This window comes from Contarinia nasturtii, unplaced genomic scaffold (assembly GCF_009176525.2).
Source record: "Contarinia nasturtii isolate CC-2019 unplaced genomic scaffold, AAFC_CNas_1.1 Cnas_scaffold_5361, whole genome shotgun sequence".
In the NCBI taxonomy this organism is placed as follows: Eukaryota; Metazoa; Arthropoda; class Insecta; order Diptera; family Cecidomyiidae; genus Contarinia; species Contarinia nasturtii.
Window position 1 is genome coordinate 1 of NW_022202634.1, and position 16,888 is coordinate 16,888.

The following is a 16,888-nucleotide window of genomic DNA, read 5'->3' on the forward strand; positions in this document are numbered from 1 at the left end:
AACGAATAATTCCAAACTGGATATACATATATATATATATATATATATAGATGTGTACTATGAATGTACCGGCGAGCATTGGTCGTTGTTAAGGAGAGGCGAAAATCCGGCGATTCAGTACTTGGATCAAATTGGTGGTATTCTATCGATTGTTAATGAAAAAAATGAAACACTATGGTATGTACGTGGAAAAACATTGAATGCCGAACATAGTGGTCAAATTTATCGTTCAAACAATCAACCGAAGCAAGATTTTGATTTATCAACCAATCCACATGGTAACCCTCCAAACACGTGCAATCAATACAACAACGGTTTTCGTAATGCTCGGAACAACAACAACAACAACAACAACAAGGGTAAGGTCGGCCGTAACCATAACGCATGCAATGGCGATATCAATGGAAACTACGAACCACGCAATGGAAAACAGTTAGTTGACTTTTTTTATTAATCGTTTTGTTTCTGGATACCCTCCTATCGATTTATTTGTGTATTTTACGATCAATTGTTTTGAAAATTGACCAATCAATTGTTGCTCTTATCAATTCCCACATGCTCGATGTTGATTTCGTAATTCACAGACAAAAATACGGTTCACATAATCAACGACAGCGTATGAATGGCGGTGGTCACAGTTTCGGTTCGTCAAACAATGATAGCTGTGGCAGCGGTAGTTCGTCTGGTTACGACCAAAAGACAAGTGCATCGTTGTTTGGTTACGATTTGATTGGTGATGATTTGTTCATGGAAATGGCAAAAATCGATTTGGGATGCAGTTTCACTAACCGTAAGCAACGATACAGCATTATTGCGATGACACTAATTGAATATATATTGTGCATTGATCAAGATTTTATTTATTCTTCTTTTTCCAACGATTTTCTCATTCTCTCTAAAGGCAAACAAATACATCGAAGCGGTTTATGCATTTCTGGTCAGCGTATACGCGATGCAACTGAACGCATCAAACGATACCCACACACGGATAACATGAAAATTATTGTTAATCTCGGAACGGTTGACATTTTGCACGGCCGTGATTTATCTGATATGTGTCAAGATTACATGAATTTGGTGAAAATGTGCTATCATCGTAACATTCAAATCGTTATAACAACATTGGCTCCAATCGCAAATCGAATGCACATTGAGGACGATGTAAACAAATGGCATGATTTCAATCGATTTTTACTCACAAAATTTGCAAACAAACACCAAGTCATCGACATCAAACACTGCATGCTATGCCCGAAAACTGGAAAGGTATGGTTCGAATGTTACCAGCCAAGCCCAAAATATATGTCTGGCTCTGATAAACCACATTTGTTGTGGAATCGCATTGGGCGTCAGCGTATCTTAAAGGAAATCAAAGCACGTTTACGCTTTTGATTCAATCGCAAGGAGATGGCTATAAAAATGACACATACATACACAACACAAATACTGATTTTATTTAGATATGAGTTAAAACTTCAAATATTTTCGTCTATTTTAAATTGTCTTCCATGGTTATTAATTAAATTTTTAATGCACACTTCGGACACAAAAAGAAAGTGGCTTAGTTCAAGTACAAAGCGATTAATTGTTTAGCTAACAGGTACAGCACACAAAGCAACCAATTCGATGCCAGTGTTTTAAGCTCAATTAATATATATATATGTTTATGTCTCAATTGTAAAATACCCGATTTGGAAATGCTTTTTTGGACGTATAAAACTTTTCTTCACTTTGTTTTGTCATGTGTGCGAAATAAATTGAACGAAGATTTTTTTCTGGTCGTTGACAATCGACATTGTAAACTATTAACGCTTCGAATGGGCTTTTTCATTTTTGTAAACGTATGGATAGGGCCCATTTTGACCGTTTTTCAATTCGATTTACACATTTTAAAAAGCATTTCCAATATTAGCTATTTTTTCTAACTTTATTTTGTTTGGATATCAATTATATTTCGAAACTCATTGCAATTTTTCCCTTAAAAAAATCACGTGAGTCTCTTCTCGCTTTAAGTCTGTGTTAGCAAATAAAATATTCCATCTGAAATTGGAACTGTTGATCGACTCCAATTTCAAAACGAAATTTTATTGGTCAGACTTAAATCGACGACAGACTTCTTCATTCGATTTGCAAATATTTGAGTCTTTTGTGTTTTCACATCTTCACATAAGATTCAAATGTTTCCAAATCAAAATTCAAATTCTATATTTTGTTCAAAATGATTGTTATTATGTCTTTGTGTCTTAAAAAAAGTATTCGAATAAAAAAAATGGGCCCAAAAAATCTTTTCGATTTTCATTTTTCAAATATTTTCTATGAATACATTTCATTCCAATAATTTATATATTTATATGCATTAAACGCACCCATTTCGTTTTCAAGCGTGCAATTATGACATTTCAAGAAATGTCATGTGTGATTTTGTAGACATGTGAGCTTGAGACAAATAAAAACAAACACTGTTTGATGGAAATGAATTACCGGAGTCTGGTGAGTTGAATTTGAAACCTGGTGGTCTGTGTAACAAATTATGAAAATCGGAAGTTTTATTTTTTTCAATAAACATATATACATTTCAGCAAAGAGAATTTCGCTCACTCGGTTGCACGGATGAAGCACAAACAACGGCCTCTTGTCAACTTTATATTGAATTATGTGAAGGTAATGTCGCCTTCTGTTATTCTTTTTTTTGACCATATATCATTTGAATATGGTGTTCTTTATTCTCACATAAAACTTGTTTTATTTTTGACATTATTTCGAGCAGTGCGACGAAAATTAAATGTGAAATACTATTATAACGTCGTAATTGACAAGATATATATGACTGTGAGTAATGAAAGTGGCGATGCGATAGAAAGTTTCTATTTGGCCATACCATCGAGTAAAACATTAGATTTAACATTGACGGAACCTATTCAAAAGGAATTAATTCAAGCGCACGCTCACGAGATCAATGATCCTGAAAACGTGCCAGTCAGTTTGGCAATTGTTGACTCAAGTACAACAATTGCCTTCTACAAACTTATACTTGGACTAAGCAGTTTGGATACAATGAAAAATAAAAAGCAACGAGCAAGAAATGAACTGTAAAATATTGAAAATGCATTGCAATTGATTTAAATTTAATTTTTATTATTATTATTATTTTTTTAATTAAACTTTAGTCTAATGATAACATTGTTTTTAAATTTCTCGAAGTAAAATATATTCAATTAATTAAAATTTAAATTACTTAACAGAAAAAATAATCATAGACACATTATTTCATTTGATTCAGTGTGGTTTTTCTTTTATTTAATGTGTTAAATACACTGTAATAATTCTATATAAATCTCGTTCAATTTGAAACCGTGGAAGATTTATATTATGACCAACAACTTAAATATCGAGAAGACAGTGTATTTTTTATTTTGTTTAAAAGAAAGAAATGAAGATTGGCCTTTTCATTCAATAGAATTGAACAGTTTCCAAATTTTTTTGGAAAATAAAATAATATCAAAATGTTGTTAAATTTTTGCGTCGGTGATAAGAAATTTCTAGGAAGCTTACTATTTAGTGTTTCTCTGCATACCGATATCTTGGTGTAAATTTTCTAAGAATAAATTGGGCGAAAAAATACTCTTATTTTCTATTTGTTTATTTGTTTACTTGTTTCCTTTTTTTCATTTAAATCTAACCAAATTTACTAGAGCAAAAAAATGTGTAATCTTTTTTTTTAAATAAATGTTTTTGACAAATTTACTGTCTACAAAATCTAGCACGCATTTGTATATAATTATTTTGTTGTTTCTTAAGTAATTCAAATTTTCTAATGAGTAGCGAACGTGTTACAATTGTGTTTGAGAAACAAAATCAGCAAAAAACGTATTGTGTTTTGTTTGTTGATGATCAATTCAATATTTTCCATTTCCAAAAAAAAGACACATTGTAACATTTATGAAATCTTATATCATGAATCTAATATCTCTTAGTTAATTTTCTATGTTGTTGTTGTTTTCTCTTCTCTGTTAATATAAATATATTTTTTTTTTACAATTGAATTATCAAATAACATGAATGACAAAATGATGCGATGTTGTGTGCTCTTCCGCTGCTTCAGGCACATAACGAGAAAAAAAACACATAAAAAATAATCACAAAACATTCTATGTGTTCGGGCACTAATTTTGTTTGATTGGTATATTTCAATAAAAAATATGTATCTCTTCGTATTCTTTTGCATTCACAATAATTGTTCCGCATCAATTCCATTTCGCATTTAAGATTATAGTACTAAAATCTATCATTATTAGCTGCTCTTATTTTATTTGCTGCCTATGTATTTGTGGATTTTGATCTCTGCATTGCCGCCGGCTCTTACTAAGCCATTTTCTCCAAACGAACGTGTATGAATATATTTCTCTGTCGACCTCCCACATTATTCTCTCAATCGATTTTAAATTCCACCATCGTTAATCAGTCGTTTGTCAGTCCGAATATCAATTTGTAATTGACAACTGATTGCAACCGTACAACGATTGTCTATTTTGCTTATTTATTTGTTGAAACATTCATTCTGAGCGCTTTTTATTTTGCATATATATATATATTAAAAAATAAATAAATACTAATTTTTAACTATATAATCAATTTTCTTGAATATGTATTGTTGAACCAAGTCAAATTTCGTAAAGAATTCGTGTTGCCATTATTTTGCCTCTTCAAGGAAATTAAACATTGCTAACACCAATCTGCCGTATAAGTGAACTCTTTGAAGTATCCCTGCCTGGGGTTAATCACAAAGAAAAGAATGGAAGTAATGGAAATTAATCAATATGTAATGGAAGTAATATAATGAAAATCAAATATGTATAGTTTAAAAGCAAAGTAATCGTCACACATTTGCAACAACATTGCTTTAATTTGAGATTTGGTAGTAGTGTTAGGAATCGCGTTCTGTTGTGAAATAACTACTACCAAATCTCAATTTTTGCAAATTGTTTTTAATTTATGTGTGTATGTGTGATCAAACCCTTACTACTTTCTTACATACTAAATAGATTTTGATATTGTGATTTTTTGAAATGGATGTAATGGAAAAATAATCGAATGAATGGAATAGTAATTTACTCTAGTATTCATAAGTTTCAAATAAGTTTTAAATATACTAATAGTATTTACTCTTCATCGGTCATATGACGTGGCTCTTTTGGCGGCGTTAATTGCGGTTTCTCCGATGTAAACTCTTCATCAAAGTTTGAAACATCTTCCATGTGTCGCTGTGAGACAAAAGAAAAAAAAAACAACAAATGAAATTATTTCGATAAATGTTTTTCATTCGTATTTTGATGTGTAGTTGATTAATTACAATTGTTGGCACGAATGGCGGTTTAACTTTTCTCAATAGTAAATCGTCCCATAGAATGTGCCTAAAGAATGCTTGTTTCTTTACATCTTCAGCATCGCGTTCAGATGAGCCAAGTCTTCGCTCTGGATTCTTACGGAGTAACTAAACACACACAAAACAATCACAACGTTCACATTTATATTTTTTAATTTTTAAATTAAACGAAATATATTCAATAGATAAAATGTAACTACTAACTCGACGCATTATAGCAATGGCTTCTAATGACAAAAATCGTGGATATCGAACTTCATCATTAACAATTGAATCGAAGACTTCTTCTTCATCGTCTCCAGGGAATGGTGACTGAAATTTTAAAAGAAACATTTCATATAAAATTGTGTCCGTAAGAATAAATATGGCAATACAAATACGGAATCTGAAGAACGTTACATAATTTTTTTTTTGTATGGAGTTGTACTATGTAAAAAAAAATTATGTAACGTTCTTCAGATTTCGTTTTTGTATTGCCATATTTATGTTTACGGACACAAATGTATCTCGTTTCTGTCAACAACAAACAAACATTGTTTGTATCAAAATCAAAACAAATTAAAGCTATCGAAATAAATACCTCTCCGACAAGCATTTCAAAAATGAGTACGCCAAGACCCCACCAATCGACAGCTCGTGTATAGGATGTTTCGGTAAGCACTGCAAAATTGACGAATATATAATAAAATAAAAAAATATGACAATCGTATCATTTTATTCAACAAACCTTCTGGTGCCAAAAATTCGGGTGTACCACAGAATGTGCCAGTTCGATCGCCATAGCCCATTCCCTCTTTGCACAAACCAAAATCGGCAATTTTAACATATCCCTCAGTATCTAATAGCAAATTATCAAGCTTCAAATCACGGTAGATAATTCGACTTTCGTGCAAATATTGAAGACCAAGCACAACGCATGCTGCATAAAATACTGCACGAGGTTCATTAAATACATCGGTATGGATGTGCATCATTAAATCGCCACCGGCCGCATACTCCATGACGAAACACACGTGTTGCTGTTTGAGGTAATTCCATTTTCGATTGAAAGAGAAAACGAATGCATTTTATGTGTAAAAGAGTGTGTGTGGGTATATCAAATTTATAAAACATTTAGTTGAAGTTAAGGTGTATGGTGAAATTACCTCTGTTTGGAAGCATGCAAATAAATTGACTAAAAATGGATGACGCATTGTGTTGGCAACTTCGAAAATTCGTTTTTCGCTCAGCAACGACTCAACTTCGTCCCGTACAATAATATCGCCCTTTTTAAGTGCTTTAATTGCAAAGTATTCGCCTGAAACACAATCAATTTTTTTTTTTTAATGAATCGCTTGTATCCAAAATTTTAATTATTATGGTAGAATCAGACAATCGGATTCACTCATTCTTACCAGTTTTTTTGTATTGTGACAAAATAACTTTGCCGAAATGACCTCGGCCCAAAACACTAAGCAATCGAAATTGGTCAATGGTAAAGCCACTTTGTTGTACGGTTGGCTGTTGGCGTTGTTGTTGTGTTTCGAATGCATTGTCTTTGTATTGTAGATTACGAGCGACTTGGGGACGTCGATTTTGTGTGGCAGCCACTTGGCTTGGAATTGTCGCTGGAATATCGACGGTACTTGGCAATTGTGGGTACAACTGTTGTTGCGTAGTATATTGTGGTGTTTGTGGTTGCTGTACTATTGGAGGCGACACATACTGAGCATTATTATTTAAGTTCAAATTGTCGAACGTTTGAACGATCTATACGAGAGAAAACAACCAAATAAAAATAAAATCAACCATTATTTTATAATTATGCTTTTTATCATCACTTTGATAATTTCAAAGGCACACTTGACGAAATACGAAAATGTAAAAAAAATCAAAAATACAAACGTAAATCTGTAATAAATCGTACATTTTGATATATCATATAATTGATTGCTTAAAATTGTTGAAATTTCATATTCAGTCAATGTAGTAAGCATTCTGAATACTTACTTCTTTATTGAATGTGAAAGTATTTGTGTTTTTTCTTTCTGCTCTACAGAGAATTTCAATTTAAGCAATTTCACAGCGAAAGAACAAAGAACTCTTAATGCTTCATTCTGTTTGGTGTACTTATATTTTAGAAACCTTTTAACCATCTTCTCTAATATAAATATAAATTGTTTCGCATGTGTTGGTGTGCAAAAAATAAGTTATTTCAATGTAACATTATCCTATGTTTGAAAACTTCCAATTTTGATGAAAAACGGATGTTACTTGTTTTGATAGCCACCATTTGTTCTGAGTTTTTATCCTAAACTATAGAATCAGTCAAATTGGCGGACTCAAGTGTGCCTACTCAAATACTTTGAAGATTTGGATTATATTTCATATATTAAAATTGTCTCAAGTGGATGGTTAAAAGAATTCTTTTTTTTTCATCACAATAAAAGTCCTTCGCTTAATTAATTTTGCTTGTATTCCCATCACCATTAAAAATACTCCACACCATTAGACAAAAAAAAAGTGATAGAAAACTATATTTTTATTTCATCAGCACAGTACAATTCTAAATATATATCCCATCATTTTTAAGGATTAGTTGTTTGGGGGAATTTTCTAAACACTGTTATTTGGTTGTTTTGGACCGTTGAAATTGAATGAAGTATTAGTTTAAAAAAGAAGTAAAAGCACATGCACAGAAGGAGTATCGATTGATTTTGTTATCAGCGATGACCTATAAAAGATCTGATTCGATGATTTGGACGATTCTTTGAATAAAATTAAATAAATAAAGTAAATTTCCAGAAAATCACGATAACGCTTCTATGTCTTGGAAGCATGAACAAACCAAATGCAGAGCAAAATATGCTATGGCGAAGAGTGATTGAAGTGATGTGAACATTTGTTTGGATTTTATTACTAATAAACTCAACATAAATATAAAAGCAAATCATAAAGAGAGAGAGAAAGCGGTAGTCAACTTGGAAACGAATAACGAAAAATTAAAAAAAAGAGCTAAAGAATATTCAAAACATAAGTAATAATAAGCTAAACAAACAAAACTAAATAGTGCATATAAAAAAATCGTACAATAATTCTAATCTGAATTTGAAAAAAAAAATAAATTAATTAAAAACGAAAAAAAAGCGGCAAAACATAAACAGAGAATAAAAAAACGAAAAAAGCAAAAGAAAGAAATTATGAAAATCGGTTCTGACCTCGACGATATTATGCACGTCTATAATTTTAACATCATCGACTTCATCGTCCGGAAATTCGACATACATCAATGTATTAGGAGCTGGCGATGGAGGCATTTCAACAATTGGACTTGGCATTGATATATGCAATGGGCCACACGAGTTACGATTATGACTGCTGGTATAGCATTGACTATTATCTCCTCCCATTAGAACAACCGGTGGCAACGATAACACTGGACGATGATACACTTCAGAAGAGAATACGATTTGAGGTCGTTGCTGCGGAATCGGTGGTGTTGTTGGTATTATCGTTTGTTGAGCGCGCTGTATCGTGGATTATATATTTATACATAGAGAGAGATAAGTGAGTGAGTGTGACCGTTTTTTCATGGCGAAATTTTCGTGAATTAATCATTTTTTGTTGTTGTTTTTTTATACACATAGTACGAACAGCATCGAGTTCAAAATCACAAAGACGAATGAAATATTGATGAAATTTGAAATTTAATGGCATTACAAATGGGAGGAAAAAAAAAGAAAAAGAAATGATTCCATCTATTTCGTCTAATGTGAGAAATCAGAAAAATTGATGCACTTCAAGCTAGGATGAATGTATTTTCTAACATCTAAATCGATATACTATTTTGATTAGTACTCAGGCTCTATATTTAGGTATTGAAAACATGTTGTGTTTTTTTAAATAAACCAAAACATCACAGATTAATTAGAGAAAAAAAAAATACCTTGAAACACCTTTAATGTAGTGAACATTTTTTCGAGTGTAATGTATTGTGTGTGTGTGTGTATGTGTGTTTTTTTGTTGTGGTATAAACCCTAACTAAAGTGCCAAAACCATATATTTAAAAAATAAACAAAACCCTTAAACAGTTTGCAGTAAATTGAAGGTATTTTTTAAGGACAAAATGGACTGGGGATTGTATAAAAAGGGGGAATGAAAAAATTTTATTTGTTGTGCACTTGTTTTTTGACGGCGTGTGCATTTAAATTCGTGTACGTTATATCTAACCTCTTGATCGACTTTTGATGTTGGTGGCGATGAGAGTGGAGGTGAAGGCATCGGAGGTTTCTTTTGTCTAAAACTACTAGCTGCTGCCGCCTGTGCTGCTAAATGTGCTGGTTTCGGTGGTAAAACATTGTTATTTGGACTTGGTTTGTGTTGTGGTAGTTGTGGTGGTGCTACTTGAGGACTGTCTGGTGGTAGAGCGGTTACGCCATGCATACCTGTCAAATACACATACATAAATATTATTGAATATTTTACGTAACGTCACGAAATCATAATGTTTATTTTAAAAAAATCAACTGCAAACTTGAATTGGAGTTTTAAAAAAATGACTTACCCAATGGTCTTGCACCACTTAAACCAGCAATATTTATATCAGGATCTTCACCGACCGTGAACACTGGCTCCATATCTTCTGGTGATGTCTCGAAAACTAATTGTAATGGTTGAATTGTTGATGGTGGCATTTCAGTTGGTGTTGATGCCGAACTAACAGCTGATTGGGACTCATTGCCTCTTGGTTGACTTTGTATCGATGGTGTGTTCCGTTTTAAGAGTCGACCCCATGTAGCCACATTAATATTCATTTGTTTTGCGCGTGGCATATTTTTCACTTGTGTCTTGTTGAAAATCATGCGTTGCCGTTGTAATTTTGGTTTTCGTGAGATCATTGGATTCAAGAATTTAATTTCGGCAAATAAAAGGCCTTTTGGTTCAAGCTGCAATGCCATACCATGTCGAATGTCATCGATGAATTCTTCGAGTCGCAAAAATTTTACGGCGCACAATGAACGCCAATCACGCCAATAGATGCCAATTTCCAATTCACGTGATCGATCCAAGTCGATGGAAAAACGCTGATCCCAAGCCTGTTGTGAACATGGTTTCCATGATGTTTGTGCCACTGTTATATTATCCAATTTTATGACGGCCATTATTTCGGATGATGTTTCATCTTTAACACTGTAACTTTTCGATGAACTACGACTGGTTACACCTTTTACAAAGCTACGTAAGTCGCCGGGACTCGAACTGTTGTCTTTATCGCGACGGGATCGTCCGGGTACTTCTTCCAACAGGTCTTGACAACCCATCAGTCTTACTTCCAGTTTGCCGGTGATTGATGCACAACGGCCCATTGTTGACACGCTTGGAAATTGCTTGCCCTCAATACCAACCCGAAATGGTTGCAACGATGTATATGCAACCGGAACTGGACTTGAAGCCTGAACATTTTGCAATTCACGTTTCAATTGCTGACCAACGGTTGAATCTGGTGGGAAATCTTGACGTCGCATTTCCAGCGCATAACGCAGCAAATCCAATTTCCGCGACGATTCAGATAATCGTTCTTGAGCCTAATTTTTTTTTTTTTTTGCAAAAAATAAAAATGATTAAAAATTAAAAATTCAAGGAATTTTATTTTGAAAAAAGAAACCCGCAATGATTACAAAATGCCAGAGAGTAAAAGCCTGAATGAATATTTGTTTTTTTTTTTCGTTAAAAATATATAATTCAAAGAAAACATTTCGTAAAATTTTATTATTGCTCTGCATGAATAGCTTTATTACAGACATAATAATTATGAAATTCATATTTGAGTTAATTAGAATTCATATAGATTTTATTTGGCTGCTTTCGTTTCTCATCACATTCAATATTTAAGTCGTATACGACTGAATTCGTTATACAAAATAAAACATCGATTAAATGCAAACTACATGTTTCTAAATGGCGTGTATAAAAAATGTATTTTTTTTTTCAAATGTTTGATTCAATAGTTGCGTGTGTAACGATAATTCGGCAAACCGCCAATAAACGTTAAATCTAGCGATGATGCTCGTTCACGGAAATGATCGCGTCGTTCGGCAAACCATCTACGGCAATATTCACATTGACAATCGGGATTTTTTGCAGGACCAACATGATGACCAGGCTTTCGAATGGTTTCAATAACCGAACCGAATTTTTGCGCTCTTAATAAATGTTCGCGTGTGTAGCCTGGAATCAAAATGGGCGGTGATTTTCGTTTTCCATCGTTTCTATTCCAAAATGTGGCCGATATTCCAATTCGTTCTTTCATATGTTTTATTGGTAGTTCCATGCTCTTACCGCGACCAAACATTGGCCTTGGTTTTGGGCTTGACTCGGTATCAACAAATACCGCATCCGTTGGTTGTGATTGTGCATATATATTACCATTATCAACATAATCACGGATCGAATCGTCCGGTGTTTCTTTTTCTTCAATCGAATCATGCATAATGGATGAGCTAAACATTTTCCAACGTTTTTCCTTATCCTTCCATGCATCGTCCATTTGTCGAATGCGCCAACGATCAACTCGATTCTCATAGTCAAAACTATCCGATGGACAAATACTCGAACCTTTCGTACTATTATCCATATCGGTTTCTTTCCACGAAGATTCAAGATCATCTGGTACGGCGGAACTTGAAGCAGCCAACATACTTGATATGCTACTACAAGTTAAATCGCGAACAGTTGAATGTGACGAATTTGGATAATTCGAGCTTATACAATCATCGCTTTGCTCACGATGCAAGTGAAAACGATTTCTTGTATTGTTAAAACGTTGTATTGGTTTCGAAAAATTTGTATTTAGACCATCTGTAATTCCGCCAACATGTTTTTCAAACAGCATTTGCTTCGATTCATTCACCTCATCACGTGAATCGTATTGAGCTAAAAGATAATCACGTAAATTATAGCTTGCGCCTTGTAAACATTCATGTTGATTTGTTTCAACGACTCGTCGCGGTAAAGTTTGATCATCATTTATGCGTGTGTGATGAAGTTTCATTTGATTTGAATCGAATACGGTTTGTGGTGTTGAATTTGATTCCAATTCAGCAACATTTGGTTCATCAACTGAATCGGAACAACTTGAATTTGAACAACTGTCTTCAACGTCAGATCCTGTACAATATACATCAATGTGCACTGTTCGTGATGGTTTTTTGGCTAGTGGTTTTGTTGCAGATGAAGATGATGGCGAAAGTGCCGGTGGTGTAACGAAATTACTGCTAGATGGAGAAGTCTACGAAAAAAATTTAGAACATTACTTAAATCTCGCAGTCATTGCTGATGGTCATTCAATGGTTTACCCTATTATAATTTCTCTCTCTGCTATGTTTCGTGTGTGGATGCAGCGGTTTAAGAGTTTCATCTGAACGATATGAATTATTTGTCATATATGTTTTCATGTCGCCATCACTCGTTTGCGAGAAAGCGTCCCTTACCGATAGAATGTTTTGTTTTGATAAATTACTCTGAACCGAATGTTGCTACAATGAGAACCAATAAAAAGAGGACATTTTGCTATAATGGCACCGTGTTCAAGGCATAGGTACATATATATTGTGCACTCTCACCTCGTTGTCTGGAAACAATGTGTAATATGTCGTGGGAAAGGTTTCAGCAAATTCATTTACTTCGGGAATAACATTTGTGCTGGCTGTCAAAATGATGTTGCAAGTGCTTCGATATTTTGACGTATCAATTTGATTTGATCCACCGCCGGCCGTTGATGTTGTCCCAATTCCGGAATCGGACGATGTGACACCACCAGTTGAACGAAAACTTCCACTGTCTTTGCTCGATAAATTCGACATATTATTTGGTGCACTCAATACCGTTTCCACAATTGAAGATGCATCGCCTGTATTCACATCACTTGATGACCATTTATAAACAACTTTAATTGGATTTTCGTTGTCGAAATGTCGTTCGATTGTTGGTTGTTTGTCAATGGAATAGTTTGAGTCTTGCTCATGATTCGAATCACTTTTATTTGTTTTATTATCGGGTCGACTTATTGTTAATTGGGCACGTACTATCCATTCCGCCATTATTTTCGGTGGACTTGACATTTTTTTTTTCTTCTTCTATTCAATTCTGTTTCAATTTCGCTTCACCACTTAATTCTGCTTGATTCAAATGATGTGTCGACTATGATCGTATTTTGTTCGTATGCGATGTTATAATGATTCATAATAAACTCGAAAAAAAGAGAAAATTGCCATTCCTAATGATGTTTGTCACCACCGAAATGAAATTGGATTTTGTTTTTTTATTTGTTTTTTTTTTTTTTTTTGTTTCGCTAGATTCACATAAAATTCTCTATTTCGGTATATTAAATGCGGTCCACACAAATTATCAACATTGGATACGTCTTTCTTTATTTTGTTCACTTGATTTAGTCGAAGAAGTTTTTGAAAATTTTTCACTTCGATCACATGTTGAGAAAATGTGACTTGCATGCACACGAATCCAACTGGCTACTATTTGTAAAATGTTCATCTACAACAAAACTTGAATGTTTATCTACGAAAACAACGGAAAAATTGCATTCGAATGTATTATCTCAATGAATTAAATTGGCGTTCCGTTTCCTTTGCATGCGACAGGCGCACGGACTCAATATTATTCGACTGATCCGAAAATTCGACGCAGAAGCGAAATGAAACATGAATTTTTGTTCAAAATGTATGGCGTTTTCCACGTCAAGCATCGCCAAAGAAAAATCGTCGCGTATTTGGCATTGCGTTTTTTCTCTGTCTTGTGTTTCTTTTTTCTTCACATTCTCGTTTCTCATCTTCCCAAATGTCTCGTGTTCGGCTTTTCGATTTCGGAAATTTCATATTCGTGCTGTGCTGTGTTGCAACTTCCAACACTATATACATGTTTATCTATTTGCGTTGTGTGTGTGTGTGTGTGTGTGTGTGTGTGTGTGTGTGTGAGAGAGAGAGAGCTCGATTTTATTTGTCTGCGAGAATTGTTTTCAATATTGGTATGCTCCGTTGCAAATGAGAGACATGCGCACACCTTTTTGCATACGCACTAAAACGCGCGATCATTCGGTAACTCAATGCGCAATCAACCATATGCGAATTTATTTACAAAATGTGTGATTTATTAATAGAACTCTCTTTGAAAATACCTTTCGGCTACGAATACACTACATTAGATATACGGTTTGTTTTTCTCCTTCTTCGCTCTCGGAATTGACAGCGAACAAGGCACAATGCTTTGCTACAACCAGTGATGCATTGATGATCAGTGTATACGTGATCAGCACAACATCTTACATGTTACCTATTGAATGTGAACGAAAGCCCACAGAAATCGAAACCGATGCAATGATGCATAAAATTCTTGTTATTCATTTCATTCATGTAGTGTCGGGCGAGAAACTGTTGCTAGTTTTTTTTTTTTTCATCAACGAACCGAGATACACGAAAAAGACATTTGCAAATTTTGTGTTTTTCTTTTCTCACTTCAAACAATGATTTAGAAAAAAATAATAATGAAAATTTTGAATATTCCGTAAAAAATCATAATTTTTCACCAAAGAATAGAAACGTTCGTTCAATTGACACCAGTTTTAATATTTGGATCATGTCATCAGATTAGTGTGTTGATTCTCTGGTGATTTAAATGCCGTTGACGTTGGTCATTATTCGGATAAATTCCTCGCATGTCCACCTTTACAGATAGCTATGAATTCCTTCACGACATCGAGGTTGTCTCTTATTTATCTGTTTAGTTTCGGCCTTCGAATGATCAACTTTAAAAATAGCAAAAAGTCATCGCACCTTTTTTGTTTCTTGTTTCTTCTCACACATTAAACTAGATTTTCATCGAAATCGAAAGAAAACATGTAATGGAAACCAAAATGGCGCATGGTCATTGCATATAAATAATTTTCATCGAATTTCAAAGCATATTTTTTTAGTGGAATATACATGTGTGACCATAAGCACCATCACATATTCTTTGCGTCACGGCACACATATACTGATTGAATCGTCGTCATAATCGTTGAATCATATTTCCGAAAATATTGATATTTTACACGTTTATATATCTATACGTAAAGAGACAGGATCTTCTCACTATCATTTTGGTCATAATAAAGAGGAGTGCTTTGCGGAAAAACTGATCAAAAGTAACAAAAATTCAACAAAACAAATATAGAAGTATATCACTGACCTCCTGAAGTGCTTTTTTGTCGGGTACTTTATTATTTTGTAGGATACGTATCACATTTTTGGCACCAGCGACAACAGCTGCTTCGATTCGTAAACGATGTAAAAGCTCCTCTATACGCTCCTCAAGTGATGTTTCCAACTCGCGACCACTACTATCACCGTTTTCATCAGTTACCTATTTAAAAGAAAATAGAGAAGGAGAGAGAGAAAAAGGGAGAAAATTGCCGAAGCGAGGAAAACAAAAAAAATGTTAGTTTAATACGTTTGTGACGCAATTTTTATGATTAGATGCTATTTATCTTTTTCTCTTCCATTGTTGATCATTTCTAAATTTAGTCAGTGATTCAAGCAAAATGGAAACAATTTTCATGCAATTCCTCTCGGTATTTAAATTGTTTTTTTTTTTTGTTGAAATGTTTCGACTATCGCATACTTACTTTGCTGGATTGACCGTTGCGACGTACTTTTAATATCCGTAACTTCAAAAATTCTATTTTTGCTTTTGAATCGGCTAACATCTGTTGAGCTTCTGCTAATAATTTTTTATCACGTCCATGATGCGCACCGCTTATTGATTGGATCATATTCTCGGCGCCATTTTTTACCTTCATTTCAATATTCAATTGCTTTTCCAATGATATCAGCAGCTTATCATTTGGTGTGTCATCTTTCCTTTCTAGAGCTTCTATTGCAAAAAGAAAAAATGAAAAATAAAATAAAATTATTGAAGATTGTGAAAACCCATTGGTTTATGGAAAAAAATTGATTTCATAGATTAAAAGCCCTTTGAATTTTGAAAAGAAACAATCATCAGAGCATGACATTTTCTCTCCCTCGTGTATAGTTTTTTTTCGTTCAATTTTTCTCTTTACCTTTCAATTGCCAATTACAGTTAATTGATTTACCGACGCGAATGTGTGCTTTGTGTGAATATGCTTTTATGATAGGATGAATTATTATTGAGGCTAAATAGCTTACGGCCAATTTTTACAAGTGTAATGAACACTTTTCTTCATGATTACATATTTCAAGACGAATTGAAATTGTTTAAGTCTCAGCGCATGAAAACTCAATACACATAAATAATCGAAGGTGAGTTAATGCTTTGCGAGAGCGGCATTCAGTTTTTGAATTGCCTTTCAATTTCACTTATTACCACATTACGACATTTCATTGCATTTATATTTATGCGTGACGCATTAAGCGATTAAATCGTCTTCTGTGTAAAATCACCATCGCTCTCTCTCTCTCTCTCTCTCTCTCTCTCTCTCTCTCTCTCTCTCTC

At 33.7% G+C, this 16,888-nt stretch overlaps 3 protein-coding genes across 4 annotated transcripts; 2 read left to right on the top strand and 1 right to left on the bottom strand.

Annotated features, from left to right (window-relative positions):
- Positions 1 to 50: 50 nt before the first annotated feature.
- On the top strand, positions 51 to 2,272 carry LOC116351403 (maternal effect protein oskar-like; the record flags this gene model as incomplete). Its single annotated transcript, XM_031783500.1, has 3 exons — positions 51 to 432; positions 585 to 790; positions 902 to 2,272. Coding segments are annotated over 3 exons (1,079 nt in total), but the record flags the coding sequence as incomplete, so codon positions are not given.
- A 121-nt stretch (positions 2,273 to 2,393) lies between these two features.
- Positions 2,394 to 3,109, top strand: LOC116351404. The gene is made up of 3 exons (XM_031783501.1): positions 2,394 to 2,490; positions 2,580 to 2,661; positions 2,768 to 3,109. Exons 1-3 carry the CDS (start codon positions 2,467 to 2,469, stop codon positions 3,091 to 3,093), a joined length of 432 nt encoding a protein of 143 aa, XP_031639361.1. The 5' UTR covers positions 2,394 to 2,466; the 3' UTR covers positions 3,094 to 3,109.
- Positions 3,110 to 3,270: 161 nt separating this feature from the next.
- On the bottom strand, positions 3,271 to 16,292 carry LOC116351401 (serine/threonine-protein kinase N-like). 2 transcript variants are annotated; one of them, XM_031783498.1, is made up of 13 exons: positions 16,041 to 16,292; positions 15,605 to 15,778; positions 9,927 to 10,947; positions 9,593 to 9,807; positions 8,581 to 8,889; positions 6,778 to 7,132; positions 6,529 to 6,680; positions 6,111 to 6,402; positions 5,964 to 6,043; positions 5,588 to 5,695; positions 5,351 to 5,491; positions 5,164 to 5,261; positions 3,271 to 4,768 (listed from the first exon to the last, which is right to left on the bottom strand). In XM_031783498.1, exons 1-13 carry the CDS (start codon positions 16,212 to 16,214, stop codon positions 4,723 to 4,725), a joined length of 3,165 nt encoding a protein of 1,054 aa, XP_031639358.1. In that variant the 5' UTR covers positions 16,215 to 16,292; the 3' UTR covers positions 3,271 to 4,722. The 2 variants fall into 2 exon arrangements, with proteins under 2 accessions (XP_031639358.1, XP_031639359.1); XM_031783499.1 differs by lacking the exon at positions 8,581 to 8,889.
- Between the last annotated feature and the right edge of the window lie 596 nt (positions 16,293 to 16,888).